The following is a 17,881-nucleotide window of genomic DNA, read 5'->3' as shown; positions in this document are numbered from 1 at the left end:
ACTAATGCAATTTGAGCCAACCCTCGGGAGGACAATTGCTCCTGGCGTTTGCTAGCATTCCGAAACAGCTTGCTGGTGGGCTCGGAAACGAATCCCATGCCGGAATCTTTGTAAGCATGTTGCCTTAATCTGGGTAGCCATGCCGTGGAATATTATGTCTGCTCATTCGTGCCAGGCATAAATAGAGCGTCCTTCCTAATGTGGTAACATTAGAGGGGACTCAGCACTACCCACCTCGACCAGACCGTTTATCTACAATCGGTAATCGTTTTGCAGTACCAAGACCAAGACAAAGCGTTACGTAGCCTTCTGAGTATTATTCTGTGATAGAGTATGTAATGTCGATCCGCTCCCGAGTGCTTCGGCGCGAAGAAAAAGTATATACCACGGTTCGATTGGGTTATGGAAGATCCTGTGGGTGCGAAGAAAAATGCTCGATTTGCCCAAAACACCACACTCCTAGGCCAGATCTATCGAGGTGCGCCAGCCCTGGCGATCCCTGGCGCCATCCTGGTAACTCCTGGTTTCAACAGCGCCAAGTCATCATTCATAGCTCGGGCCTGTGTTGCGGGTTGAGATGGGGAGATGGAAATTCTGGCCTGGCCCGCCGCTGCCGGAGACGGCGACCTGGAACTGGTTGTCAGGCCCGCCGCGATGCGAGACACTAGTGTCCTGCTTGACCTCGCGGGTGACTTGAATGATGCGGCGAGTCGAGTCGCTATCGTCATTGCTTTCTTTATCCTGATGCTCGCCGATGATTGTGTCGTTGGCGGTGTTTGCCAGCTTGATGCGGGTCGTGCGCCGCGCGCGCCCGCCGGTGCCGCCGATAGTCACCAGGTTCACATCGCCGGAATGGCCGGGCGTTACCTCATTGGAGCCATGTGAGGTTGCGAGGGCGCGGAAGAGACGGCGGATCATAGGCATCGACCCAGCTATAATGCCCAAGTCGCACTCGAGCACTGTCAACATGACGATCTTTGCGATTGTGTCTGCAGCGCTTCGCCATCAGCTCCCTTCCCATCTTGAGAAAAGAAATGAAAGTGTTAGGACTTAACCACGTACAATATTTGTCAACAGTCGCCGTGTAAGCCCATGTGTAGGCGATCCGGATCACGGTGGCCACGGACGCAAAAATACCCAGCGACAAAACGCCCATGGTCAAGAGCTTCAGTTTCGTGGGCATACGGGTGTGGCGGAGCAGGAAGATAGGCACCAGAGAGGTGCTGACGTCGGTGAAAATATTCGCCGCCGAGACGAAGTACGACACGTTCAGAATGACCCTCTGGCCTGAAGTGCAGTCTCCCGGCTCGCCCCAGGCCGCAGCCACGGGTTTGCATTGGAAGATGGCTACGGGCCATGAAATCTGCCAGACAACCCAGCCCAAGGCGAACAGTGCCCAGAGTATGTATGTATACGTTTTGTTCAAGCCCTTGGCCAGCCGAAGGAGCGTCCAGATGATGCTCGACTTGATAAGTGCGCCGTCCAAGACGTACAAGAACTGCCAGATTATCGTCCACAGTCCCATCTTGTACATCATGCCGACCGTGATGACGTCGTCGTGGGACCCGATACCGCAGAACGAAAGAACAATAACCGCGGCGTTATGTCCGAGGTTTACGATCTAGGGAGAGTTCACGATCAGTCCTGCGTCCGCAATCCAGCATTCTTGGTTCATCGGAACAGAACAGGGCAGCAAGCACTTACCCATCCAGCAAGCATCAGCCAGTCCTCGACGGAGAAGGATCGTAGTGTGATGCGGACGTAGAATCGTAGGCAGACCATGATGCTGGACAAGATGGTGAAGACGACGGTTGTCACCAACATCGAGAGCGCCAGGCCCTCGGGCTGGATGGGCTCAAACGTGGTCGTCGTCAAATCTTTGGCCATGATGCACTTTGACTTGATCCTCGGGGTACGAGGAGGAGGAAACTGTCGTGAGCGGGAAAAAAGACATTCTGTATGTGTCTATGTGAAATTCCATCAAGCGGCCCGTTGCCCCCTGGGACCATCTAACATTGGTTAGGTGGTCAAATAAACCACGTTATGAATGTGCAGACCGCCACGTTATGAATGTGCAGACCGTTCCTTAATCCCTTCGCAGGACCAGGGTCAAGGATAAGGAAACCAAGCTTAAAACTAATTATCAGGTAAGTACCTGATTAAATGCTGAGCGGCTGGAGGCGTTGGTCACTCAGACCCTTGAAGTTTTGCCGTGCAGATTGCCACACGGTTAAGGGGGAGCAGCGGTGCCGTGCCTGCGTGCCTGGGCATTTCGGCTGCGCGATAACAGCTCCAAACGGTCAAAAGTCAGGCACGACGCAGTGATCGAGGGCTAGCACCGTCGTTCTTGCCCATTTACCCAATCAGGATGGCAATCGAGACCTCAGGTATAACTACTGAGTAGGCAGATATGTTGCCATGAATATGCACTACGAGACTGTCCCGCCCCCGTTCAGCAACCCATATCCGAATCGGCCCATCTTCGGGAGTGTCACGTTGCCTGGACACCGCTACTCCACCAGACACACGCCTGATGTGGGACTGTGAGGCCCCGGCTCGGGGCAGTTCCCCGGCCCGGGGCAGTTCCCCGGCCGTTGAGGCAGGGGTTAGGAGTGGGGGGACACAACAGGTCGTATCGGATGCAGTTTCCGAGAGCTGCAGGGCAGTTAGGCCATTAACAGTGGTCTGGGCATAGCCCAGACCCTGAAGTAATCCGTACCTGCCATGCCAAGCCACTGATACCCCTGAATTGACTGCCCTGACCTTCCAAGCCTGCCAAACCACTCCCACAGCTCCCGCAGTTCCAAGGCCGTGTTTTGAGGGCCACATCTTTCAACAGTATTGTGGTAAATTCTGCTATAGGATATATAACTACACAGTCACGTTAGAGCACGTATATACCTGGTCCTATTAGAAAAACCAACAGTGAATTGCCACGTCGTTGCACAAGGCACTTGAAAAGACGGAATCGCTACGTATAGAAGCAGACGATCAGCAGCAAATTGGCAGCCAGTCATGGCGCGCAGTCAATCAGGTTGATTTAACTTAGAGCCAGTGGGAGTTATTTCCGACAGTGTTAACCTTCCAAATACACCTTGAGATTGACCCTGAATTTACCGCGTAAGCGCTGCCCTATAGCGCAACATAATGTCTCCCCATGTTCATTTTAGTCAACCCTAGCAAGTTGGCCTCCGGTCTGAAACCGTCCGTTATCGGCTGTTTCACAGCTCATTGCGACCTGTGGCGGACCGGTGGCCAAATTGCTAGGATGACCAAAACGGGTGTGGAAGACGTTACCTCCGAGCCTGTCATGTGTTCAAGGAATCCACATTGAACAGATACACCTCGTCCTCGTGTCTTAAGCGTGCGGCTTTGGCTGGCCAAGAATGCAATCAATGACCTTATGATCGTCGTAAGCGGCAACGGTGCGCTCGCACAAGACAGCAACACGCTCCTTGGACTGCAGACCGTCGGGGCAGATGAGCCAGATAACGTTGGTCATAAAGGAGCGTCGGTACTCGATCATGACTTCGGGGTCGTTATGACGATCAAACTTGGGACCCCCGAGCCGGTGCAGCGTCTCGAGGTAGTGGTCGAGGATCTCCATTTCGTGCGCGCGGCGGTCCTCGACGCTCAGCATAGCCGTCATGTGGTACACAACGTCGTGGAAGCACGAGCCGAAGTGGAACGCAGACCAGTCCAGGAAGCCAATGCGGCCGTCGGCCGTGAAGTAGACGTTGCCGATGTGTGTGTCGCCGTGCAGCAGCGTGCGGAATCGCGGGTTGCGCTCGGCGTAGTAGCGGTCCAGCGCCTCGTTGCATCGCTTGCCATCCATCAGGTACTCCGGTAGCTGGGGTCGGCCCGGAGTCCGCACCACTTCGTCCCACGATGCACACATGAATTTCATAGCGGGGTCGTAGTTATTCCAGATCCCTGGGGTAGTTGCACCTGGTTAGCTTTGCTGACAGACCGCCTGCTTGGCGGAGGGGAAAGGGGAGGGGGGCGATTTGCTTACAGGGATGGTCTTCCTGACTCTGACCCCAGTACTGGGCATGCAGGCCAGCCAGCTGCTCAACGCCATTCATGACCTGCTCAGCTGGGTACGAGGCAACCTCTGCAGGAAAGGAGCAGCCCTCCTTAGTAAGATCGTTCATAATTGCTATACCCTGCTTGTCGCTTGTACCGCTCCACCAGGCCTTCGGGAAGATCATGTTCTTGATGTTAGGGGCCAGTTTGGAGTAGAAGTCGGCTTCGCGCTGCGCTAGGCTGACTGTCCACGGTTGCGCCTGCATCATCCTAGGGTCGAAGACACCCTTGACACAGATATGGGTCGGCCGCTCGTCGGTACTTGCGTCCTCGTACGTGATGGCAAAGAACAGCTTGCTAGCGGTGCCCCAAATGGTTCGTGTGTTCTCGGCCCTCTTGATCTTGTGCCCGAGCTTGCTACCCAGCCACTCGGAGGTCAGATCCGAAGGGAGGGCTGGAAGCTGCTCACTGTCTGATCCCGACATAGTTATCTCTCGTCTCGTTCAACGCTGTTTGAGAAGTGGATGAAAGGAAATTTGGAGCACAAGCCGGGACAATTTGAGATAGCCGCCCATTCCACCTTAAGTAAACAAGTCCCATCTCTATTGCACACAGCACCTACCTATCTTGGTACTATGAGCTTTACCCCGCTTTCCCACACCGCTTCTGAAGTGCCCAGGTGGTAACTTAAACCTTGACGTTGGTTACCTCCCCGTTCCATCCCGTTTTAGCGTAGTTTGGCAAGGGTACGTTAACGTACTGTACCTACAGTTGTTTCGAATCATCAAGGGATATTTCCGTACAGTACATGGGATTGCTCTTCTTCTCGCTGTGAGATTGTCATTCATCGAGGCTTCGAATCCTCCATGTCCTCTATCCCTTAAATACCTGCAGGGTCTTATCCAATCGGGTATTGAATCGTTTTCGAAGGCCCTATGTAGTGCACAGAATCCTTTGCCACCACTCCACCTATAAAACACGAGTTGTCGATGTACACGTACATACGTGCAGATCCCGCATTTTTCATGGTGTCTTTGCCCAGTGGCCAGGGGGCTGCGCCTCCGGGACTCCTCCTTGCCTGCGACGTTTATGCCGGCAGAGCCAACACCAGCGGATGTCACATCATGACAGAATTGTCATGATGGTTTTTTTGACAGGATTGTCGTGGCGGATATGACCTCTCCACCGTCCGCCAGAACCGGTGATGATGTTCGTCCAAGGGTGTGCATGCCCCTGAGCAACAACGCTACACCAACCCTCACATACTCTGTCGCTCCCAGCACCCAACACACTCCAAAAAGAGGATGCATTCTGTGACCATTGGATACTGGCATGCAAGCCAACCTTCCAACACCTATATTTAATGACAATGAATACTACTGCATGCCAGTATCGACACTGGCCTGGCCACGTAGAAACCACGTGCATACACGGTGCGCACGAGCCGGTCAGCCTGTGGCACAATCCTTAGATAGCTTTCGAAAAAAAAACGCCCAGTAAATAATTCCTTCCTCGCTTCTTTCATGTACGGAAGTACACGGTGCTGTAATCTGTACATTTCAGAGCTCGTCAATGAAGCTTCGCTTCAATGACGCCTTTCAATGGCAATGCTTCTTTCTTCCCTGCCAACCCCACCACCGACCCCTTGAAAACGCGCAGCGTAAACACCCCTGAGCAGCCAGGTTTGGCTGCAGGCTTGGCTGGAAACAGCGGGCAATCGAACTAGGCCGCTGAATAGTGAAGTGAGTCGAACTTTATACAGTATGGTTGAAGATCTTCAAATATCCAAGTCCTCTTGGCGAAGGTGGCTTTGCCAAGGGGTTAAAGGATTCATTTTGAACCTTCGAATCCTTAAACTCCGCGCTTGGTTGCTCGTTCTCGTCTTCGAGTGATCTGTATTTTGCACCAGCCTCCCTCGTCATCATCCCCAGCCAATATAGAGGCACTTCTGCCTTCTAAACCCGGGAAACCGCCCTGTCTACTTGAACTCCAGGTGCTACTACTGTGCCAGCTGCTACTTTGTTGTCCTACCGTTGCTTCCTCAACGTCGTTCCATCCTTTGACCGAGTCTGATATACCGAATTATCCATACCGGCCATCAAAGCGAAAATGCTTACCGAGGTATGCTTCCTCCTTAGCCACTTATTCCCACAAAGTGACTGATGTTGAGTGAATTGGCAACGCGCTGACAAGGGCATAGGCTTCGGTCGCCGCCCTCAGGGAAACACTCTCGCACTTTGTCCACGGGGTTACCGGAGGCCGTGCGATAGACGCAGAGGCCCTTACTCTAACATCTATCGACAAGCTCCGTGCCGCTGTCGTGTCGGAGCTCCAAGCATCGAGTCTCAGGGCCCACTTGGACTTTATTGACTCAAAGGGCCAGCTCACCCTGGGGTGCTATGTGGCGGCCGACTTTACGTGGTCGCACCCGCTCGAGTACCAGGTTATAGTGGCGCAGCTCACCCTTTTCTTCTTCCACGCCGAGGACTTGCTGGGGCACAAGCCCGACGTGCTCCGGCGCCTGCAGCTCAACGTGGCCACAGGACAGCCGTGCGGCGACCCGGTACTTGACTGGTACGCCCGCGAGCTGACGCCGCGCCTGTGGAGCGTCTTCGACCCGCTCGTTGCCAACATGATCGTCGTGGCCTGCTATGACTTCATCAATGGCATCGGCATTGAGCAGCTGACAGAGTGCGCCTCTGTGCACCCACAGGCACCCAACTTCCCGGACTGGTTACGCTTCAAGACGGGGCTCTCGCCCATGTACTCGTTGTTGGCGCTAGCACGGGCTTCAGACCTGAAGCTGCCTACGGGCGGGCTAGCGAACTATGTCCAGGTGATAGCCGACGTGATCACCTTCACCAACATTGTCAACGACGTCATCTCCTTCTACAAGGAGCTGTTGGCTGGGGAGAAGGCGAACTACGTTCAGATGCGGGCACAGAAGGACAAGGTTGACGTGTTGGCGGCGCTGCGCACTCTGGCCGACGAGGGTATTCGCATTCGGGACCGCGTGCTCGCCACCCTTGCCGACGAGCCCGAGTATCTTGCCAACTTTGATGCATACGCGAAAGGCATCACACACTTTCATACCTCATCCCCGCGCTACCGCTTGTGCGAGCTGTTTGGAAAACCTTGAGATAATTGATGTTACACAAGGCATTTGATTGCTGTTCTCTTAAACTCCTCCTAATCGGGTCGCCCTGCCGAGACCTCGTTGACGTTGTCGGCTCAGCCTCGATCTCCCGCCCCTGTCTGCTGTAGCTGGAATCGCGGCGTGTGATCCGCGTCAGATCAAGCCACCAACCCCCCCCCCCCCCCCCCCAATGATTCGCCCCCTGCATGCCTTGCCGCAGCTGCGCCGGCATTCGGTCCATATTTCTGGGGGGAAGGGGGAGGGGGGAGGGGGTGTTGGGGGGAAGCGGGTTGGATGCCGAGATAATTACAGACAGCCCCTTACCGGCGTGCATCACTGTGAACAACCGGCCGGATCACTACCGGTCCTTGACGAGCTCTTCCTTGGGCGACATCTCAGTTTTTCTGGCCGCCTCTGACCCTCCTCGGTTTCGGACCTTATCCCAAGGAATGAAGCCATTTGTCGTATTTATGACATCCAATGTTGCATTGTAAACAAAGAGAGCCCCGCGCCCCCTGCTGGGAGTCAACAGCCTTTTGACAAACCGCCTCGACACATTCCTAAGAAAACTCGTGTCTGAACCAAGGCAGTGAAGTCTCTTTGTTTAGCATTTGGACCACGGGTAAATTTCTTTGGCACTCCGTGTTACGCTACTCTGAGAGGAAGAATAATGGCTTTGAAGACTGCCAAGACGCCTCCTCTTGAACAGTCTCTTGATCCAAGAGGCATGACGGCGCCGTTTTTCAAGAACACCTTGGATAGAACAATGTGGGTGGAATTCCATCTGATATAAAAAGAACCACACGAGTCCCCGAACACCTAAATGGTGCTGTACTTTAGGGTAATTAGTCTACCGTTCTCTGGCACTCTGGCTCTGTTCTCCAACAAATCAACCGACATATAGGTCACGAACGCTAGTAGACGAACACGCTCAGAAACAAGCACCATGGCTGCTCAACCTGATTTTCTCTGGATCAAGAACGACATGAGCCCCGATGGTCGCGTCTTCCGTGTGAGTCGACAGGCGGCCCAGCACTCGACCATCCTCCGGGCGCTCATCGAGGACTTTGAAGGGATCGATCTCTGGAAAAAAGAACAATGCATCCCCATTAAGATCCATGTCAGCGACCAATGCCTGTCCGACGTACTTCAGTGGGCGGAGAACACAAAGACCGCGCCAGAGAAGGGAGAGAACGCCGACAACAACAAGCAGGTCGAATTGGCTGCGGAGGACATGCATTTCTTCCGCGAGGCGATCACGACGTCGGAGAAGCTCTACGAGCTCCTCATGCTCACCGACTACCTCGGCATCGTGCCGCTGTACAACATGGCCTGCCAGGTCGTCGTCAACATGATCATGGGCAAGTCGGCGGAGCAGATCCGCCGCATGCTCGGGATCAGCAAGGATTTCACCCCGGAGCAGGAGGAGGCCATCCGTGCGGAGACGGCGTGGGCTTACGACGAGGAGCAGCCCCCGCTCGACCGTTGATAAGCAGCAGCCTCCAACGGATACTACCGGTGCGTAATTAAGTGCCGAAGAGGCGAATCAAAGGGAGTAAGGAGCACAGAACGTTAAAGTAGAAACCGGGGTACATTACCTAGCTGAACTTGGTTGACATGGGAAGATATGGATGGCAACCATGGATACATAATACAGCCTACGATGGAGGGAGCCTGAACGCCGGAGAAGATTCTGGATAGGCTTCTCGCCCTCCAACTCCATATGATGCTAGTTGTTCTTTATTCGCTACTTACTGCCTCTATCCTTTTGCGCTGGGTTTCTCGCCTGGATACGAAGCATACATCGTGGGCTTAGTCAGGCTACTCGCATGACCTGTCCGTGACTTGATAACGTCAGCGGCTCTTGGGGTCTTGTTAATTACTGTTGGACAAACTCAGCCTCCAACAGCGTTTCATTCATCGGCGACTCCGGGGCCTTCCTTTAGTTATGGCCGTTTTGCTAGACTTTCCCACAGGCTGACAGTTAAACCAATTAGCATGTGTTTTGGGAGGACTTGACCACCCACCGCAGTTTCGTGATGATTCGAGTAGTTTGGTACACTGACACGGCAAGGTACAGGATATAATTATAACTGTATATACGTTTATGATGCGGCGGTTGTGCACATACAATGCAGGGGTGTGCCAGTGTGTGTGCAAAGGCCGCGCTGCATCTGCACCTCGAGCCACGTTTCGGCGACAGGCGCCAGTCTTCTTTTGAACGCAAGTTAGTTATTAGCCGCAGCCACAAAGCGCGGGGAGCAACCGTTGGTTGGTGGAAGCTGCGGCAGCGCTGCGTGCTCGGCGGCTGGAGCCTGCAGTGATTTGAAACAGGACCCGTCACCTGCAGCCTCAACACGCGCTTGTTGATCATTTTTGTGTCAGGGCCCACTAGTTACTCCAGATGGCTTTTCGGCTGTAGCCTAATAAGAGCTGAAGTCGCGCCGCCGCATTTCGGCCCCCATTCCACGCAATCTTGATGCACGATGCTCGACGGGCTTGACTCAAGGGGTGTACACAACGGAGCACCAAAAGACGTCTGTCTTTCTCACTCTTGTTTAGATGGGAAGAAGGAAAGAAACTGCTCGCACTTGACCCATCATTGCTTTCGCACACCAACTAAAATCACCAACCGTCAAGTTGGCAATGCATACGCGCGACTGTTGGTTCCGGGATACCGGAACGGGCCCCTGCCCCGTTGGTAATTGGCAGTGCATGGTGCACCTCAGCAGGCGTGTCTCACTCTCCCTTTAAGGCCCCCCGTGCCGCCAGGAAAACACGCTATGAATGAATGTCCAAGTGCTGTGCCGTACCTAGCTTCGAGTCGTCATCGCACCAAAAGCGGCTCCATCATTGTGTTTTGTCAACCATCCTTCCCGGAAGTCGCTAGAAAGGAATGTTAATTAGCTCGGCTCTTTGCATCTGAAGAGAGCGGTCGCTTCAGAGCGTCGATCTCGCAGCCATGAAAGCAAACACAACACGGCGGCCGCGCCTTCTCCTGTTCGCCGGGCTGAGTTGTTTGCTTCTTGGGAACGCGGCGACGGCCCAATCAACATGCTACAATACGCGCGGGGAGGAAGACCCGAACCTGCAGCCATGCTCTGCACCGGGCGCGGACGCGGACGCGGGAGAGGCGACCTGGTGCTGCGCCCGGGGAGACACCTGTCTCTCCAACGGCCTCTGTCTGAGTCCCGGGTCGAGCAACCTCATGACGCAGCAAGGATGCACCGACAAGAACTGGGGCGGGTCGTGCAAGAAGTACTGCCCGGCCAGCGATGGTAAGCTCTTTTCTCCGCCTTCGGACTTCGAACGAGCTGGCGCCCACTCCCACCAAACTAACGCCTTCCTCCCTCCCCCAGACCAGAAACTGACCGAGATCCCCCTCGTCCCCTGCCCGGCGAGCTTCAACAGCGACACGAACGACGTCAAGTTCTGCTGCGGCCCCGACCCGTCTTCCTGCTGCGAAGAGTCCGCCTCCTGGATCTCCCTCCCTGCCGGCACCATTGTCCCCTCGCAAGCGAACGACGACTCGACCTCCTCATCCTCCTCCTCCTCCTCCTCCTCCTCCTCAGACTCCGACAACGTCCGCTACTCGCTCAGGATCGGTCTGGGTATCGGCCTCGGCATCGGCGTGCCCATCCTCCTCGTCCTCCTCGCAGTGGCCTACCTCCTCGCGCAGCCGCTGCACTCCCGCAGCGGGGGGCGGCACGGCTCGGGCAGGCGCAAGGGCGGCGGCGGTAGAGGCGGGGATTGGGACGGGGACGACGTGGACGACGGGACCAACACGGAAAAGACGTCCGACACCTACCACACCTACCCGCCGCGCTCCTACTTCGCCCGAACCGCTGGCGGGGTCGGCGGTGGCGGCGGCGGCAGCGGCGGAGGCACGCGCACTCACACCACCCGGCCGCGACGCAAGTCCTTCGGCAACCACACCCACGTCCGCGGCGGCTTCGCCTCCTCCTCCTCCTCGTCATCCCCCGCCGCCGACGACGAAGCGAACCACCACGGAGGCAGGGACGACCAGCACACGCACCCCGCCATCGCGCTCTGGTCCCCGCATCTCCACCACCACCACCACCATCACCACGGCACGGGAGGGATCCAGAGCGCGCGGAGCGTGGCGACGGCGCTGGCGCAGTGGGCGCGCTCGCCGTTCGGCTTCGGCGGGCTGGAGCCCCCGCTCCCGGGGCCCGAGAACCCGCGGGAGATGGACGGGAGCGGGAGCGGGAGCGGGAGCGGGCGGTCCGCGAGGGCCCACGGCGGGAGCGGCGGCGGCAGCGGCAGCGGCAGTGGGATGGGGGAGACGACGCCGAGCCGGCTGGGCGCGGCCGAGCTGCCGTCGCCGGATCTGTGCCGGCTCGAGGAAGGCGGAGGAGGAGGAGGAGGAGGAGGGGAAGTGGGGGGTCACGGTCCGGGTCCTGCCGCTTCTTCTCCCTCCTCTTCCTCTCCTTCTGCTCCCGGTGGTGGTGGCGGCGGCGGTATTAGTAGTGGTGGTGGTGGTGCGTCTGGGCAGGCGGCGTGGCACGCCGGGAGGAGGGTGCACGTTGCTGCCGAAGAGGTTGAATTGCCCACCCCCGACACGCCCGTGCGACCCGATCAGGATGTGGAAAAGGGGCTGGGCGGGAAGAAATGATTTGCAAAGATGAGGGCCTTTCCAACGTAATCCAAATTAGAGGGAGACGGGTGTATACTATCACCGGATAGACGAGCATAATTTATATGGAGAGGTGTTTGACAGGTTAAGGTGACTGGGTGGTTATTGTTGGTGTGGCGTCCATAGAAGGGGTAATTATACCCTTTAATAATCATGGGGATGTAAACGGCAATATTGTTGATGGTAATACCTCAGCACCTCGTCCACACAAAGAATGTTGGACGATAGACGATAATATCAAGGCGAACATACCACCCTTATCATCTTGGTATAATATGAAACTATTGAAACATAATATGTGGAGACTGACTCGCTGTAAAAAGACCCTGGATCAGGGAAAAGCCATGACGCCGCTTAGTGGAAGTTAAATGGATTAGCAAGATCGAGCCTCGGAGTTCTTTTTCGCTATTTCAAAAAAAAAAAAATAAAATAAAATAAACCGTTCGGGTTAAAGGCATCGCAAGAAGTTGGGGACTTAGGTGATGGGGACAAAATTTTGGGAGAAAAAAAGGTGTCCAAGACAGAAGTCGTTGACGGGAATTGAGCCCGACGTGGGGGTCGAACCCACAACCTTGAGATGACCTGAGATCTAAGAGTCTCACGCTCTACCGATTGAGCTAGCCGGGCGCTGGCTCGGCTTGTTGTTGTTGGGCCGTTCGGAAGAGCGAGTCATGTGCAGACAACGCAGCATTGATCGAATTTTTTTTCCCGAACCGAATGATAGGAAAGCAACTGATTCCCACCTCAGTGGTCGACGAGATTCAGATCTCTGAACTCTCCCCGAACGCTCTCTATGCGCACCCTCTTCACCTCGCTCACAAACTCGTTGACCCGCGACGCGATGAGGTTCTCGTCGTATCCGACGGCGGGGCGGATGTATAGCAGGTTGGGCGTGGCGCGATACAGGGCTGCGAGCTCAATCGGCTGATGCGTCCGGCCGTCCTCGCCGGTGCCGATGCTGTCGTGGGTGGCGATGTGGATGGCTTGTAGACGCTGGAGAGCCCCCATGCGCACGGCAGGCGCTGCATACTAGAGAGGAGGCAAGAGAACACACAACCTGTCAGGGCTCGCCCGGGTACATCCGAACGGCCATGACGGACGAGCTGCTCGCCACGGCGCCCGAGCTGGAGAGGATATGGATGGCTGGCGCGCTGCTGGACCGGCTTGGTACCCCTGACGACTTCAAGGGTCCCGCTGTGTTTCTGCTGGGCGACGGGAGTTCGTTCATGACGGGCGCCGATCTGCGGGTGGATGGAGGCCACTGTGCATCGGCTTGACCCAAGAAACAAATAATTAAACAGTGATAAACAAGCGAAACCTCAAAGCTCCCTTTCCTCCTTTCATGTTTCTCCTCGGGCACAACCACACAGGATAACGCGTGATCAGGTCAAAAATATCAACGAGACATGCATCTTGGTACACCGAGAACAATCGAACTCAGGCCACATCTCTAAAGCCTCTATGACGGGTATTCCCTACTCCTCAAGAGATACTCTCATATGAACACATGCACGTAAAAAAAGCCAAATCTTCTCCGCGCCCGAGGGAAGAAAACAAGACAAACAACCAACCAAATAAACGTCCGTTCTCGACAACCCACATTAAGCAGCAGCCTTGCCTCTTCGCTTTGGCGCCGGAGTCCCATTGCCGCTCATCCCCAATTTCGTAACCCTCGTCCGTCTCGTAGCCATGCCGGTCCTGGTGGAAGATGACGCCGTAGCCGGTGACGGATCAACCGTCGCGGGTGCGGTTGCAGGCGCAGGAGCAGCCGCCCGCTTGGGAAGCGATCTCGCTCTCGTGCGGAGGCTGGGAGTGGCAGCGGGCTTCTCAGCGGGCTCCGTCTTTTCCGCGGGGGGGCTCTTCTCCGCCGCCGGCTTACCGGCGCCCCGTAACTTCTTGACCGGCGTGGGAGGCGGCAACTTCGAGGACCTCGTCCGCCGCGTGGATGCGGGCGCTGCTGGCGGCGCGGGCGCCGCCTCACCGGTGGTGCTGCTCTTTCTGCCGCTCCCGGCCTTCCTGGCTGCCACCCTCGCCGTTTTCTCAACCGCGGGCTCAGCCAGCGCGGGCGGTTCCGCCTCGGCGATCTCGTCGACCCCGTCGTCCGCCATCACGTCCGCCAGCAGCGCCCTCGCCATCCCGCTGAACATCCCGCCTCCCTCTTCATACGGCTGGTACCTAACCAGCTCCTCCGCCCACCTCACCTCCTTGACCTTCTTGCCCTTCTTCCCTTTCCCGCCGCCCTCCTCCTCGGCCTCCGGCCCCTTTTCAGACAGAGCCGCCCCCTTCCTCCGCTCCTTGGCCTCCCAGACCCCCTTCAACTCCCTCATTCTCCAACCGGCCGGGTCTTCCGCTTGCTTGGCAAGCACGACCGGGGGCGGCACCGCGCCGCCCTTGTTCTTGCGGGTATTCGCGCGCGTGACCGCGGCGAGGTCCTTCTCCTCGCTACGCTGCCGCGCTGCGGACAGGTGGGCGTCTGAGGCCATCGCCGGCTCGTCCATCGCACCCATGCCCGGCAATCGCACGGGAATCATGGAAAAGGCGATGGAGTTGGCCGAGGGGGCGCTTGGTTTAAGCGCGACCCGCGTGCTCCGCGCGCGAGTGGATCGGCGAGGGCCCGATTTGGGTGAGAGGAGGGAGGTCGTGATGTTTGAAGGAGGGGCAGAATTGGCTTCGGAGGAGGGAGCTGCGGGTTCAGGAGCGGTCTTGAGGATTGACTCGGGATACTTTCGGCGCTTCTTGAGCCGGGGCCCGTCAGTGGGTTCGGCACACGGTTCGGCAGAGGAGTCCTCCTTCGCGAGGTCGTCCTCGAAAGCGTCAGCCTTGCGCTTTTTTGCTGGACTGGCGCTGTTGGGACTCCGGACGCCCAATGGTTGCCTGCTACCAGGAGTTTCTAACCCTGCCCTGCCGACGGGCGAGCCCGTGGAGGAGGAGATGGAGCCGAGAGAGCTGGACCGTCGGGCGATTTTCTTGGCGAGCGCGGCTGCGGCTGCGGCCGCTTTGGCACTTTTACCTGCCGCTACCCTCGTCACAAAGTTCCGGAGCATCTCCGTTTCCGAGTCGTCTTGCCTGGCGTGGAGTTGGAGCGTGTCGCACTCCGGTTTCGGTGCCTCGACAGTCATGTCCTCATCCATGGCGACGATATCTTCGTCGCCTTCCTCTTGCGGCACATCTTCCTCAACCACTTCATCGGCATCTAGCTCATCCGATTCATGGTCGGCTGCAGGCTCTTCGTCATCACGGAGACCGGTAGGAAGGTCGCTCGGAGGCGGAACTCGCCGTTTGTTGATGGGCGTAAACCCCGAGCTTTCCCCTGATGGGCTGAGACCATCCCCCTGATTCTGGGGGTTTGACACGCCCTCCATGGGCTCCGTGGAACGTGCAGTGGGAGTGCTGCAGGGAGTCCCGGGTGATGGAGGCGTAGAGCGATCTGTCCCAGATGAGGACTCTGGGAGCTGAATGTTGGCGATCCCCGTAGGACACGGATTCACCCCACAGTCCTTCGGCGGATTCGCAGCTTGGTCATCTGTGGCGCGCGCATTCTCATCTAAGTCGTCCGTTGCGGTATTCTCAGTACTATGCTGCGGCAGTTCAGTACCAACAGCCGTCCCATTTGCGGCGCTGACAACGTTGCCAGAACAAACATGCGATTCAGTGACTGAGGCGGCCACCACGGGCTGTTCATCCTGAACCGCGTCGGTCGCCTTGGCTCCCAAATTCGGCGTGTCTGAACGGAGCCGAGGGGAGGCAGGACTTGACGCCGATGAGTCCGCATTTGTGGTTGATTCTGACTGCTCCACGTTGGCGACCGGGCTTCCGCCGTTGGTGAACTGCGCTTCGATCATTTCCTGCTCAGACAGGTGCTCCATTTCGACGCAAGCGTGAGGATTAGTCTCAACTGCGAGGTTCTGAGTAGCCTCCTGGAGGTCGTCATCGGGAGCTGGGCTACCCTCGTCGGATGACACTTCATGGGCAGCGCAAGGCAGCTCGTTGGCGTCGGGAAGACGCACAGCGTCGCTTTCGGATCCTCCTTCAACACTGGCGCTTTCGGCGAGACGAGGAGAGGTCTCCCGCGTGAGGGCAGGGACCTCATTGGTTTCGGCAGCCATTGAAGTGGTGGCCGCCTGACAACAGGGAGTTGCTTGCTCCGCTTCTGCCTCGACCTCAACCTTCTCCGCCACACCCAACTCGCCGGAAGTCAATGGGCTCTGACCATCGCTGCTGAGCAGTGGTGGGTTGGCCGCGGCGGTCACGGGCGGTTGGCCGAAGATATCAAGTCTCGTTTTCATGTCAATTTCAACCACGTCTTCGGCTCTGTGATGATCCGGAGTGGCGCCAGTAGTCCTTGCGTCTTCGGCGTTTCCGCCGGTTGCTTCAAGCCCGGAAGAGAAGACGTCCATCGTTTTCCGGCGGCTCTTGGATTCGCCACGTACGCCGTCTCCCACAGCGATGGCCGGGATAGTCGTGAGGCTGTGCCGGCGATTGAGATTGTCCGTCCCACGCTTGAGCGCCAGCAAGCGCAGAGCGCCATTTGAGCCGCGCTCGCTCCTGCGCGCTGACTGGAGCGAGAGGCGCCTGCGAACCTCGTGTTGAGGTTCGGCTTGCGCATCTGGAACTGGCTGGTCAAACATCAGCGGCGCGGGGCTCGCAGGAGGAGAGGCCGGTGGACTCGAAGGCCGCGTGTCCGGGGTGAGCGGGGCTTGAAGCTTCGCCGGTGACTTTTCTGGTGGGCTGACCTTGGGTGACTCCAGTACGACCTTCGTAGGAGTGGCATTAACCCTGAATGAGCGAAGAGGCGAGTCGGCAACCTTGGTTGGCGAGAGCGCGACGCTTGACCTCTTGACTGGCGAAGCCGCTGGGGCAGAACTTCCCGCGGGAGAGAGAGCAATTGTGGAGAGCCTGCGTGGCGACTCGTCTCCTGGGAAGAGAGAGATACGCCTACTAAGGCGGCGCGTAGATCGCTTGCTCATTTGCTCTTCGTCCACTTTAGCAGTGGCTTCGACAGGCTCGGTTGAGACAAGTCTTTCGGATTCGGTCGAGTGCTGCAGATGAGTTGTCGGGCTTCCGGCCTCACTCTTCGGCGCAAGCGGCCAGCGCGAATTGTGGCGCTTCCTGGGAACCCACTTCAAACTCTCCTCGGGGTACGTAGCAGGTTTCGTCTTGGTATTGTTTGTCGTGGTAGTCGGCTTGTGCGCGGCGTCGGAGACCATGCCTAGACACCGCTCTTTAGGATGTGCCGACGGGCGAAAAAAGTGACGGAATCTCATACCTTGTGCCTCGACAATATCCTGATGCCCGTCAGGGCGCTCTTCTGCTCTCGGGTCCCACTTCGCGTCGCCCCAAGCCTGCAAATGATGCGCGTGTCGCGCCCGTTTTCTCGGACCCATCCCTTGTCTCTCGAGCTCTGCCATGGCGCGGATGTACGGACTTTGACCAGTTCCAACGGTGAGGCCCCCAACTCGTTTCCAAATCCTGGATTGTCGTCGCATGCCCGGGACGGGGGCGACAGCAACGCGTTGCCACGCTCTCGGGCAAGAAAACCGAGGCGGCAAGAAACACTCGGCCGTGATCGGATTGCTATTATTGCAAGTTAGCTTTCCGTTTCAAGTGTGGAATGTGGAATGCGGTATCGCCTGCGACGTACTCCTGAGACAGCATGTCGGCAGCGGGCGTGGCCTGAACGCCACTATTTGACTCGGTCATGATCAAGATTCAAGATAGCAAAGTAAATAAAAAGCGGATAACGGTCGCGATATGGACAAAAGGACAGTATTACCACCCGGTCATGTTAACGAAGCGGATAAGAGGTGTGTGGGCAAAAACAACAAATCGTGCGACGCGTCAAATCGACGAAATCGCGAGAGTCGTGATGGATCCAGATGGAGCAGCCTCCAAAGAACAATCCGGATCTGGAATGCATTGTTTACATGACAGAGCTAGGGCCAATCATCGTAAAGCAGACCCTGAAAGTGGCCGTTCTGGGTACTAGTAGTTAGGAGTCCCGGCTCCACCCCACTTTCAGGACCACGCCGATTCGAAGCACGTGACTTGAAATCTTCCGGCTC

General features: G+C 56.9%; 6 protein-coding genes and 1 non-coding gene across 7 annotated transcripts; 3 read left to right on the top strand and 4 right to left on the bottom strand.

Moving 5' to 3' along the window:
- Window positions 1-252: 252 nt before the first annotated feature.
- On the bottom strand, window positions 253-2,025 carry MYCTH_2308016 (uncharacterized protein). The gene is made up of 3 exons (XM_003664796.1): window positions 1,705-2,025; window positions 1,063-1,621; window positions 253-989 (listed from the first exon to the last, which is right to left on the bottom strand). The coding sequence occupies exons 1-3, from the start codon at window positions 1,885-1,887 to the stop codon at window positions 544-546; spliced, it is 1,188 nt and encodes a 395-aa protein (XP_003664844.1). The 5' UTR covers window positions 1,888-2,025; the 3' UTR covers window positions 253-543.
- A 994-nt stretch (window positions 2,026-3,019) lies between these two features.
- MYCTH_2308015 (uncharacterized protein) lies at window positions 3,020-4,589 on the bottom strand. The gene is made up of 2 exons (XM_003664795.1): window positions 4,016-4,589; window positions 3,020-3,933 (listed from the first exon to the last, which is right to left on the bottom strand). Exons 1-2 carry the CDS (start codon window positions 4,509-4,511, stop codon window positions 3,359-3,361), a joined length of 1,071 nt encoding a protein of 356 aa, XP_003664843.1. The 5' UTR covers window positions 4,512-4,589; the 3' UTR covers window positions 3,020-3,358.
- A 1,877-nt stretch (window positions 4,590-6,466) lies between these two features.
- Window positions 6,467-7,165, top strand: MYCTH_53945 (uncharacterized protein; the record flags this gene model as incomplete). The annotated part of the gene is made up of 1 exon (XM_003664794.1): window positions 6,467-7,165. A coding segment is annotated over one exon (699 nt), but the record flags the coding sequence as incomplete, so codon positions are not given.
- A 943-nt stretch (window positions 7,166-8,108) lies between these two features.
- Window positions 8,109-8,651, top strand: MYCTH_2067166 (uncharacterized protein; the record flags this gene model as incomplete). The annotated part of the gene is made up of 1 exon (XM_003664793.1): window positions 8,109-8,651. The coding sequence occupies one exon, from the start codon at window positions 8,109-8,111 to the stop codon at window positions 8,649-8,651; it is 543 nt and encodes a 180-aa protein (XP_003664841.1).
- Window positions 8,652-9,882: 1,231 nt separating this feature from the next.
- MYCTH_2308014 (uncharacterized protein) lies at window positions 9,883-12,068 on the top strand. The gene has a single exon (XM_003664792.1). It carries the CDS (start codon window positions 10,125-10,127, stop codon window positions 11,796-11,798), a length of 1,674 nt encoding a protein of 557 aa, XP_003664840.1. The 5' UTR covers window positions 9,883-10,124; the 3' UTR covers window positions 11,799-12,068.
- A 294-nt stretch (window positions 12,069-12,362) lies between these two features.
- On the bottom strand, window positions 12,363-12,446 carry MYCTH_t134. Its single transcript has one exon. It is a non-coding gene; the product is annotated as a tRNA-Lys (tRNA).
- A 543-nt stretch (window positions 12,447-12,989) lies between these two features.
- MYCTH_2308011 (uncharacterized protein) lies at window positions 12,990-17,706 on the bottom strand. The gene is made up of 3 exons (XM_003664791.1): window positions 17,461-17,706; window positions 17,086-17,393; window positions 12,990-17,028 (listed from the first exon to the last, which is right to left on the bottom strand). Exons 1-3 carry the CDS (start codon window positions 17,517-17,519, stop codon window positions 13,421-13,423), a joined length of 3,975 nt encoding a protein of 1,324 aa, XP_003664839.1. The 5' UTR covers window positions 17,520-17,706; the 3' UTR covers window positions 12,990-13,420.
- Between the last annotated feature and the right edge of the window lie 175 nt (window positions 17,707-17,881).

This window comes from Thermothelomyces thermophilus, chromosome 5 (assembly GCF_000226095.1).
Source record: "Thermothelomyces thermophilus ATCC 42464 chromosome 5, complete sequence".
Taxonomy (NCBI): Eukaryota; Fungi; Ascomycota; class Sordariomycetes; order Sordariales; family Chaetomiaceae; genus Thermothelomyces; species Thermothelomyces thermophilus.
This window is presented reverse-complemented; position numbering and strand designations above follow the sequence as displayed.

What these genes read in the sequence shown, in the direction of transcription:
- MYCTH_2308014 (XM_003664792.1), top strand. Translation starts at nt 10,125, where the DNA reads ATGAAAGCAAACACAACACGGCGGCCGCGCCTTCTCCTGTTCGCCGGG.
- MYCTH_2308015 (XM_003664795.1), bottom strand. Translation starts at nt 4,511, where the DNA reads ATGTCGGGATCAGACAGTGAGCAGCTTCCAGCCCTCCCTTCGGATCTG. An exon ending in GAGTCAGGAAGACCATCCCT is followed by an intron (nt 3,934 to 4,015) that starts GTAAGCAAATCG and finishes CAACTACCCCAG; the next exon opens with GGATCTGGAATAACTACGAC.
- MYCTH_2308016 (XM_003664796.1), bottom strand. Translation starts at nt 1,887, where the DNA reads ATGGCCAAAGATTTGACGACGACCACGTTTGAGCCCATCCAGCCCGAG. An exon ending in GGCTGATGCTTGCTGGATGG is followed by an intron (nt 1,622 to 1,704) that starts GTAAGTGCTTGC and finishes AACTCTCCCTAG; the next exon opens with ATCGTAAACCTCGGACATAA. An exon ending in GGCGACTGTTGACAAATATT is followed by an intron (nt 990 to 1,062) that starts GTACGTGGTTAA and finishes GAAGCGCTGCAG; the next exon opens with ACACAATCGCAAAGATCGTC.
- MYCTH_2308011 (XM_003664791.1), bottom strand. Translation starts at nt 17,519, where the DNA reads ATGACCGAGTCAAATAGTGGCGTTCAGGCCACGCCCGCTGCCGACATG. An exon ending in GCCGACATGCTGTCTCAGGA is followed by an intron (nt 17,394 to 17,460) that starts GTACGTCGCAGG and finishes TTGCAATAATAG; the next exon opens with CAATCCGATCACGGCCGAGT. An exon ending in GGATATTGTCGAGGCACAAG is followed by an intron (nt 17,029 to 17,085) that starts GTATGAGATTCC and finishes AGCGGTGTCTAG; the next exon opens with GCATGGTCTCCGACGCCGCG.